The following is a 10932-nucleotide window of genomic DNA, read 5'->3' as shown; positions in this document are numbered from 1 at the left end:
ATACTACTCGGATTGACACCAAATTTTGCGTATAAGTCTTAAATGATAATACGAAACTATTCCCGGTCCTGGAATTTCATTCGAACCTCGATATCACAAAAACCCGCTTCAAACCAAATTTAAAGAACTTCAAAATCCTTAAGGAATCAACTTTCACTATTAAGTGCCAAAATGCTCCCGGGTCATCCAAAAACTTATCCGGATATATGCCCAAGTCCGAAATCATCATACGAACCTGTTGGAATCCTCAAATCCTGATTTTGGCCGTTTACTCAAAACGTTGACCGAAGTCAAACTTGGCCTTTTAAACCAACCTTAAGGAATCAAGTGTTCCGATTTCAACTAAAACTCTTCCAAATCCCGAACCAACCATCCCCGCAAGTTATAAATTAGTAAAAGTAAGTACGGGACTAAGTACGGGAAGTCTTATTTTGGGGGAACAGGGTTCTAGAAAGAAAAACGACCAGTCGGGTCGTAACATTCTCCACCTCTTACGCAAACGTTCGTCCTCGAACGGGTTTAGATTCATACCTGAAGTGATAAATAAGCATGGATATCTGCTCCGCATGTCCTCCTCGGACTCCTAGGTCACTTCCTCGACTGGTTAGCCCCTTCATTGAACATTTACCGCAGAAATCCTTTTGGATCTCAACTGGCGATCCTGTCTATCAACAATGGCAACTGGATCCTCCTCATAACCCAAGTTCTCATACAGCTGAATAGTACTGAAGTCTAACACATGAAACAAGTCGGTGTGATACCTCCAAAGCATAGATACGTGAAAAACTGGATGAACTCCCGATAAGCTGGGGGTAAAGTAAGCTCATAGTCAACCTTCCCAACTCGCCTCAACACCTCAAATGGGCCTATAAACCTGGGGCTCAACTTGCCCTTCTTTCTGCATCTCATAATACCTTCATCAGCGAGAATTTCAACATTCTCGCCAACCATGAATGATACTTCTCGCGCCTTCTGATCTGCATAACTCTTCTATCTGGATTGAGTTGTGCGAAGTCTTTCCTAAATAAACTTTACCTTTTCCAAGGTATCTTTCACCAAATCTGTACCATACAACTTAGCCTCACCAAGCTCAAACCAGCTGATAGGAGAACGACACCGCCGACCATATAAAGCCTCAAATGGAGCCACCTCGATGCTGGACTGATAACTGTTGTTGTAAGCAAACTCGGCCAAAGGCAACAACTGATCCCACTGCCCTCCAAAGTCAATCACACATGCTCTAAGCATGTCCTCCAAAATCTAAACTGTCCGCTCCGATTATCCGTCGGTCTGCGGGTGAAATGTTGTGCTGAGCTCTACACGGGTCTCAAAATGGGAAGTGAACTAAGGGCCTCTATCTGATATGATGGAAATAGGCACACCGTGCAACCGAACTATCTCCCGAATGTATATATGAGCCAACCTCTCTGAAGTATAAGTAGTCAAGACCGGAATAAAGTGTGCCGACTTGGTCAACCTGTCAACAATGATCCAAACTGCGTCAAACTTCCGCAATGTCCACGACAACCCAACCACGAAGTCCATTGTAATGCCCTCCCACTTCCACTCAGGTATAGGCATCTGTTGAAGTAGGTCACCTGGCCTCTAGTGCTCATACTTAACCTGCTGGCAATTCAAACACCTAGCCACATACTCAACTATGTCTTTCTTCATCTTCCGCCACCAATAATGTTGCCTCAGGTCACGATACATCTTCGTAGCACCTGGATAAATGGAATACCATGAACTGTGTGCCTCCTCTAGAACCCTCTCCCTTAAGCCATCGACATTAGGAACACATAGGCGACCCTGGAGTCGTAGAATACCATCATCGCCAATAAAAACCTCCTTGGAACAACCCTGTAGCACCGTCTCTCTAAGAACTGCCAAATGCGGATCATCGAACTGCCGAGCCTTGATCTGTCCCAATGATGAAGATTGAGCAACAACACATGCAAGAACTCGACTGGGCTTTGAAATGTCCAACCTCACAAGTCAGTTAGCCAAAGACTGAACGTCCAAAGCTAGTGGTCTCTCCTCCGCTGAGATGTATGCCAAACTACCCATACTTCCTGCCTTCCTTCTTAAGGCATCTGCGACCACATTTGCCGTGCCCGGATGATAAACAATAGTGATGTCATAATCCTTCAGTAACTCAAGCCATCTACGCTGCCTCAAATTGAGATCCCTCTATTTAAACAAATGTTGTAAGCTGCGATCATCAGTATAAACCTCACATGACACCGCATACAGATAATGCCTCCATATCTTAAGAGCATGAATAATCACTGCTAACTCTAGGTCGTGCACAAGGTAATTTTTCTCATGAATCTTCAGCTGATGTGAAACATATGCAATAACTCGCCCCTCCTACATCAATTCACATCCCAAGCCAACACGTGAAGCGTCGCAATATACGGTATACATCCCTGAACCGAAAGGCACACTAGAACCGATGTTGAAGTCAAAGCCGTCTTAAGCTTCTGAAAGCTCGCCTCACAATCATCAGACCAACATAAAGGAGCACCCTTCTAAGTCAATCTAGTCAAAGGTGATGCAATGGATAAAAAGCCCTGCACAAATCGACGGTAATAACCTGCTAACCCCAGAAAACTCCTAATCTCAGTCACTGAAGTATGACGTGGCCAACTCTGAACTACCTCAATATTTTTGAGATCCACCTTAATATCCTCTCCTGATATAATATGCCCCAAGAATGCTACTGACTCTAGAAAAAAGCTCACACTTGGGGAACTTAGCATATAACTTCTACTCTCGCAAAGTCTGAAGCACTACTCTCAAATGTTGCTCGTGCTCCCCTAAGCTGCGTGAGTATATCAAGATATCGTCAATGAAGACGATAACAAAAGAATCAATATAAGGTCTAAACACCCTATTCATCAAGTCCATAAACGCCGCTGGGGAATTAGTCAAGCCAAAGGGCATTACCAAAAACATATAATGGCCATATTTAGTACGGAAAGTAGTCTTCGGGACATTTGAGTCCCGAATATTCAGCTGATGATACCCTGATCTCAAGTCGATCTTAAAGAACACCCTAGCACCCTGCAACTGGTCGAACAAATCATCAATGCACGGCAACGAGTACTTGTTCTTAATGGTAGCCTTGTTCAACTGGCGATAATCAATGCACATCTGCATAGTCCCATCCTTCTTCTTCACAAACAACACCGGTATACCCCAAGGTGACACAATCGGTCTAACAAACCCCTTTGCTAACAACTCCTCAAGCTGCTCCTTCGGATCCATACGGTACGGTGGAATAGATATAGTCTGGGTGCCTGGAGCCAAATCAATATAAAAATCAATATCACAATCCGGTGGCATGCCAGGAAGGTCAAAAGGAAACACATCGGCGAACTCTCGAACTACTGGAACTGAATCAATTGTTGGAGACTCTGCGGTGGTGTCCCGAACATAAGCTAGATAGGTCAAACAACCCTTCTCGACCATATGTTGAGCCTTCAGAAAAGAGATAACCCGACTAGATGTACTAACTGAGGAACCCTTTCACTCCAACCTTGGCAACTCTGGCATTGCTAAAGTAACAGCCTTGGCATGACAATCTAGGACGGCGTGGTACGTGGATTACCAGTCCATGCCTAGGATGACCTCAAAGTCGGTCATATCAAGCAACATGAGGTCTGCTCTATACTCAAAACCATAGAATGTGACCATACAGAACCGGTAGATCTGATCCACAACCACAGAATTGCCTACAGAGTGGACACATGAACAGGAGTATCCAAGGACTCGTGAGGAATATCTAGAAAATGATCAAATAGAGATGATACATATGAATAGGTAGACACTGGATCAAATAGCACTGAAGCATCCCTACCACAGACAGAAATAATACCTGTGATAACGGCATATGAGGCATTTGCATCTGGTCTGGCTGGAAAAACATAGAATATGGATGGAGTACCGACTGACTGGCCTCCACCTGACTGAGTAGTAGCTGGCTAACCTCTCCCTGCCTGGCCTCCACCTCTAGGATGGCCCCTACCAGTCTGCCCTCAATATCTGGGCGGCTGGGCAGTCGGTGCTACAATCATGGGTTGCTGACCTTGCTGCACTACCTTGCCCCGAAGTCTAGGACAGTATCTCCTCATATGACCAAGATCTCCGCACTTGAAACAACCCCGCAGTGCGGTGACCTGTTGCCCTGATGTCTGTCCTTGATGGCCTGTAGACCCACTAGAAGAAGCATGAATAGCCGGTGGGCGGTATGAACTCTCTGGTATAGCACTGAAATAGGAGCCAGAAGAACCCTGGGGACCTGAGTACCCAGCTGGCATGCAATAAGAACTCTCTGGTATGGCACTAAAATAGGGGCGCACCGGAGCACCTCAAGAAGGTGGTGGTAGGGGCGTCAATGGTTCGGTTCAGCCGGTTATTTTATAAAATTTGTACCATACTAATTTTTTCGATTATTCTATTATGTATAATCAAAATTAGACTTTTCGAAATCATCCCAATCATATCGGTTTCTCTTCAATATCGGTACGATTCGGTTAATTTTTGATATTTTTTTAATATCATGTAGAATTCACCAGTAGAAGTAGAATGCAATAACATACGTTCTTTTATAGGATTTAACAAAACTCTCTAGACATTTTTACTGTTTAAATGGTGATGAATTAAAAAAAAGAAAAAAAAAAGAAAGATGGCTAGAGTATAGATCCATCAACTATTCTACAACAATGTAAAAGAAATCAAACAAAGGCAAAGAAAATATAAATCACACGAGTTGAAAGATATACCAAGTTGGGGACTCAAGAATAAAGTTTATAGAAGATTAAATATTCAAAAAGATAAATCTTAATTATATAAAAGGAAACATATTCAATACATTGTAGTTTGCTACTCATAATCGCTAGAATACTTTGTGTCTTGCTAATAAAGATACTTGAAATAACTTAGTTTAAGTAGAAGTAGCATAATAGGTTTTAGGAATTAGTATTTTGAGTTTAATTATAGGCTTGTAACAGTTTTCATAATTCCAAGGCCCAAAGAAAATTTAATGCATTATTATTTTTAAACTTACTAAATAAATATATGTTCCACATGTAAAATTTATTTGGTATGGTTCGGTATTTTTTCGGTTTATTTTTATAAAATAAAAAACCTACCCTAATTATCGGTGCGGTTATAGAATTATATAAAAACCTACGGTTTCTTAAATCCTAAAAATTGGTTCGGTGCGGTACGCTTTAGTCAGTTTTCGAATATCCATTGACACCCCTAGGTGGTGGTATTGAATATGGGGGCCTACTGGGCTGACCCCTCCCAAACTGACCTCTGCCCCTAGTCGGGGCACCTCTAAAATCTCCAGATAATCGGGCCCTCTTGTCCTGTTGCATCTGCTCTCTACCTCTCAGACGGTAGCCCTCAATCCTCCAAGCAATCTCTACTACCAGCTGATAAGGAGTCCCCATCTCCACCTCTCGGGCCATGTTGGCCCTAATACCAGAATGCAACCCAGCAACAAACCTTCGCACCCTCTCTATGTCAGTAGGAAGTATCATCAATGCATGGCGGGACAACTCAGAAATCCTCGCCTCATAGTCGGTCACCGACATCTGACCCTACTCAAGCTGCTTAAACTGATACCGCAACTCTTCCCTTTCAGAGGGTGAAATATACTTATCCAGGAAAAGCTGTGTGAACTGACCCCAAGTAATGGGAGGAGAACCCGCTGGCCTGCCAAGAACATAAGACTGCCACCATCTACGGGCCCTGCCCTCCAACTGGAATGTAGTGAAGTCAACCCCATGAGACTCCAAATCCTCATGTTGTGCAGTCTGTCCCTGCACCTATCAATGAAATCATGGGCGTCCTCATGACGCTCACCTCCGAATATAGGAGGGTGTAGCCTAGTCCATCTGTCCAATAACTTCTACGGATCGCCATCCACAGCTATTCTGGGCTCGGGTACCACTGTAGCAACTGGCTGAGCCCCATCCGCAGGTAGTACAACCGGAGTCTGGTACACTGCAGCTGCATGACCAGGAGCCTAAGCAGTAGGGGTCTGTGCTCCCCCTCCCACCTGAGATGTGGCTGGGTCTACTGGAAATAAACCAGCCTGAGTCATGGAATCCATGAACCGCAACATACGGCCCATGACCTCCTAGAAACCTGGTGTTGTCATAAAGTCCGTCGGGGTAGGCTCAGCTACGGGCACCTAGCCCTGCTCTTCAATGCTAGGATTCCCCGCAACTAGGGCAGCTCTAGGGGCGCCCTCGTCCCCTACTGTGGGTCGGCACCCTCCCTCGGCCTCTGCCTCTACCTCGGCCTCTAGCAATGAGGGGAGCAACTCCTCCCGGGTTTGGAACATCTACCGTGTGTGTCCTCACCATCTGTGATAGAATAGAAGAAGAAAATTTTGTATACCATCAATTGCACGATAGGATATGAATAAAGAGTAGTTTCCTAACACCCACTAGCCTCTCGAAGATAAATACAGACGTCTCCGTATCGATCCACAAGACTCTATTAGGTTTGCCCATGACTTGTGAGACCTATGTGAATCTAGTTCTCTGATACCATGTTGTCACAACCCAAATTCCATTATAGATCGTGATGGCGCCCAACACCGTTGTTAGTCAAGCCAACCCTAATAAACTAGTGAGTTCTCATTTATTTTACCAAAACAATCCCAAATGTTTTTCTTAGTCTTAAAATTAACCATTAGACAATCGAAAATCAACGAGTTCAAATAATAGAAATACATCTCAAAATAATAGTCTACAAACTGCGTGCCAGGAACTAGTGTCACAAGTACTAGGGAAACTAGTAGAATGTATAAAATACCACTATCCTATTGTCTGAAACAGAGTAGACAATACATAACAACAACAAAAGAAGAGAACTCTGGTATGCTGCTGAACGGCTCAGAAGGGGCAGCTCACCGTGAGATCTCGATCAGGAATCAGGAACGCGTGCCGGACGGGTAACTAGATGCACCTGCCTCAGATCCTGTACAGTTAAGTACATAAGAGTAATATGAGTACATAAATAACATGTACCCAGCAAGTATCCAGTCTAACCTCGAAGAAGTAATAACGAGGGGTTTACTTGACACTTACTAAGGTCAATATCAATAATATTTAAGGTTTACGCTAAGCATGGATAGCATGAATATAATGACAGTCTCAGAACAAGGAGAAACAAAATATATCAATTTCAGTCATGTCATATAGTAATTTACATTTCAAAGCATTTAAAAAGAGTAAATCATGAATGAATTCCATATAAATAACATCTGCACATAATACCAAGGTCGTACGGTCTGATTCAATATAATAATAATTGTGCACTGCCAGAGGGTCGAATGGCGCGAACCATAGGTGCATCTATTTCTACTGAGGCGATCGGTCTGATCCACAAATAGCAATTATTATCAAGTAAGCACACATTGCTCATTTATAGTCAAATAAATTCATACAAGTTCTCAAGTAAGTACTTACATTCGTTTATATTTATTTACAACTCCTAGCATATCCTAGTGAACTCAGTAGCAAGCAAAAACGTAAACATTTACAAGTATGACATGATACGGGCCCTAAGCTACCCAGACAATTAGCATAATAGTAGCTACGCACGGACTCTCATCACCACGTGCGTACGTAGCCCCCACAGATAGTCAAATACATTTATTTAATTCACCTAGAGGAGTTATTTCCCTCTTACGATGTTAAAAAGGAGACTCACCTTGGTCCAAAGCTTACTACCAATTTCAAGAACGCGCTCAAACCCTCAATTCGGAGCCGAACGATCCAAAACTATTCAAACGGGGTAAGAACTAGTCAATACAAGCTCAAGAGTTCATATCCTAACTATTAAAGTAATTTTCCAATCCTATATACAAGTTACCTAAAATCCATCTCCGGACCCACGTGCCCGGATTCCGGAAATTGTCGAGGGAAGTTGTTACCCATAACCTAAGGATAAAAAATATATGATTTTACTTCATTCCATAACAAATTTCGTAGTTAAATCGTGTTTTTATCAAAACCCTAGGTTTTACTCTAAACCCCCAATTTCTTACTAATTTATATGTTGTAATCTACCCCCAACTATATATTAAACCCACAATAAGTAGACATAACTTACCTCACAATGGCTCCTAAATCGCCCAAGGAATGAATGAAATATGTCAAAAATGACACATTCCCGTATTAAATGAAGGCACTGCCTTCAGCGATTACCGCACCTGCGGTTAGGGGACCGCATCTGCGGTCTCGCTTCTGCGAGGGAAGGACCGCATCTGCGGAACTGAGCCGGCTAGCTGGGGCCTTATCTACGGTCTGGGGACCGCTTCTGCGGCAGAGGGGCCGTATCTGCGATGGATGGGCTGCTTTTGCGGTCTCGCACCTGCGGCTGGCCAATCGCAGGTGCGGTTATGACAGATGCCTGGAGCTTCGGCTCCTTCTAAAATTTTCTAACCTAACTCGAGCCTCATCCGATTGACGCTCGGGGCCCCTGAGCCCCGGCCGAACATACTGACAAGTTTGAAATCATAAAATGGACTCGCTCGAACCCTTGGAACGCCCGAAACAATGCTAAATCTAGGAATCACCCCTAAAACCAATTGAATCAAATTTATGAACTTCAAGTTCTTCAGTCTACCTCCAATAAAACGAAACACACTTATACTACTCGGATTGACACCAAATTTTGCGTACAAGTCTTAAATGACAATACAGAACTATTCCCGGTCTCGAAATTCTTTTCGGACCTCGATATCACAAAAAGCCGCTCCAAACCAAATTTAAAGAACTTCAAAATCCTTAAGGAATCAACTTTCACTATTAAGCGCCACAACACTCCCGGGTCATCCAAAATCCAATCTGAACATACGCCCAAGTCCGAAATAATCATACAAACCTATTGGAACCACCCTCAAATACTGATTCTGAGGCCGTTTACTCAAAACGTTGACCGAAGTCAAACTTGGCCTTTTAAACCAACCTTCAGGAATCAAGTGTTCCGATTTCAACCAAAACTTTTCTAAATCCCGAACCAACCATCCCCGCAAGTTATAAATCAGTAAAAGCAAGTACGGAAAGTCTCATTTAGGAGAACGGAGTTTTAGAAAGCAAAACGACCAATCGGATCGTTACACACACTTTTTATTGTGCAGTTCACTTTCAATATCAATGCTGTATTATTGCTTCAAACATAAAAGTTCATCATACATGTTTCGGACAATTCACATTTGTTTGTTCGATCTGATGCGCTTAGACTGATTCATAGCGCTATGGCAGAACTTAAAGAGGCCAATATATTTGAGAAGCCAATTCAGTGTTAGTTTTCTCACATGGCTAACTTCATGTTACACTCTTAAAAGAAATATCAATGTGACCATTGAAATGGATAAAAGCAATATATACCATGAATATCGTCTATAAGAAGTATTATGTGAGATACACTACATTACATATTTGTACCCCATAAGTCGAAATAACTTAAAAAAGTCACATCTACCTAATTAAGTTTTTATTTTATTTTTATAGGTTCAAACGATATCTAATCATCTTGATCTCGATAAATAAGTCAATATAGAAAATTTTTATTTTGTGTCTCATACAATTGACACTAATTGTATGAGACATATTTTTGTCTCACAGTTTTGTGGACCCAGATTTTTGTGGATCCAGAAGTGTAAGATTGGGGTCCACAAATTTGTGAGACAAAAAGGAGTCTCACACAACTAGTGTCAGTTATATGAGAAACGAAATAAAACTTGTCGTCAATATATGATGATCCACATGCACTTGTACTTAATTCTTTCTTATATAATAATATAACTCGGTATACATGTGCAACGCACGTGCCGAAATACTAGTTAGTAGAAATACGTAAAGAAGAATATAGTAAATGAAAGATATCAACTCTTTTTTTTTCATTTTTTTATTTTACTAGTTTAGAGCAAATCAAGAGATTTAATTTCGCGTATGACAAAAGAAAGGAATGAGAAAACGTACGATTGGACCCATCGAAGCGAACCAATGGAGCAATCTTCCCCTAATTGATTGATATTCTAATTTGGAAAGTATTTCCATCCCATTTCCGGCAGCCAATCAGCCGAATTTACCAAATCTAACGCAGCAGTGTCAATCGGTCTCTTAATATAAAGTCCAAGCGTCAACCCCATCTCAACAGTTATCCTTTACCCCTTCCCCTTTAACAGAATTAAACGAAAGATAGACGAAGGGACACTGGAGAGATCAATAGGTGTTGGGGTCGGGGAAGAAGAGTGAAACGAAAAATGGAAACAATATAAAAATCCCTAGATAGTGATAGAATTATATATATATATATATATATATATATATATATATATATATATATATAGAAAAAGAACCCTAAAAGATCTGCAATTGGGGCGAATTAATTAATGGGACGGAAGAAAGTAGAGATGAAGCGAATCGAAGAGAAGAGTAGCAGACAAGTGACGTTATGTAAAAGGAGGAAAGGACTGATAAAGAAAGCCAAACAACTCTCCATTCTTTGCGATGTCGATGTTGCTGTTGTCGTCTTCTCGGACCGTGGTACCCTCTACGAATCTTCCACCCCTAGCAGGTTCCTTCACGCTCTTAACATATACTCCCTCCGTTTCAATTTATGTGAACCCATTTGACTGGGCACGAAGTTTAAAAAAAAAAAAGACTTTTGAACTTGTGGTGTAAAATGAGGCACATATATTTTGTATGGCTATAAATCATTGCATAAAAGTAAATTGTTTCCAAATAAGGAAAGCGGTCGTTCATTTTGGCACGGACCAAAAAGAAAATAGGTTTACATAAATTGAAACGGAGGGAGTATATAATTTCAGTTTGTTTGTACTTTACTATCGAGAACTCGATTATCAAATAGGTTTATCAAATTATTTATTATTACTTC

The 10932-nt window shown here is 41.7% G+C and overlaps 1 protein-coding gene and 1 long non-coding RNA gene across 2 annotated transcripts; both read right to left on the bottom strand.

The window, feature by feature from the left end:
• Positions 1–613: 613 nt before the first annotated feature.
• LOC138879660 (uncharacterized) lies at positions 614–3162 on the bottom strand. Its single transcript, XM_070159280.1, has 6 exons — positions 2950–3162; positions 2774–2824; positions 2017–2190; positions 1742–1920; positions 1036–1168; positions 614–715 (listed from the first exon to the last, which is right to left on the bottom strand). The coding sequence occupies exons 1-6, from the start codon at positions 3160–3162 to the stop codon at positions 614–616; spliced, it is 852 nt and encodes a 283-aa protein (XP_070015381.1).
• Positions 3163–6737: 3575 nt separating this feature from the next.
• LOC104228062 (uncharacterized) lies at positions 6738–10313 on the bottom strand. Its single transcript, XR_711238.2, has 2 exons — positions 10014–10313; positions 6738–7002 (listed from the first exon to the last, which is right to left on the bottom strand). It is a non-coding gene; the product is annotated as an uncharacterized lncRNA (long non-coding RNA).
• Between the last annotated feature and the right edge of the window lie 619 nt (positions 10314–10932).

This window comes from Nicotiana sylvestris, chromosome 10 (assembly GCF_000393655.2).
Source record: "Nicotiana sylvestris chromosome 10, ASM39365v2, whole genome shotgun sequence".
NCBI classification, from domain to species: Eukaryota; Viridiplantae; Streptophyta; class Magnoliopsida; order Solanales; family Solanaceae; genus Nicotiana; species Nicotiana sylvestris.
Note: the sequence above shows the minus strand (reverse complement) of the source record. Positions and strands in the feature narration are given on the sequence as shown.

Excerpts from the sequence above, each read along its gene's own strand:
- LOC138879660 (XM_070159280.1), bottom strand. The coding sequence starts at position 3,162 with ATGCAGATGTGCATTGATTATCGCCAGTTGAACAAGGCTACCATTAAG. Across the intron at positions 2,825-2,949 it reads ATGGCCATTATATGTTTTTG|CTTAGGGGAGCACGAGCAAC; the intron begins GTAATGCCCTTT and ends ATACTCACGCAG. Across the intron at positions 2,191-2,773 it reads GTGCTTCAGACTTTGCGAGA|AGGGATCTCAATTTGAGGCA; the intron begins GTAGAAGTTATA and ends TTGTTTAAATAG.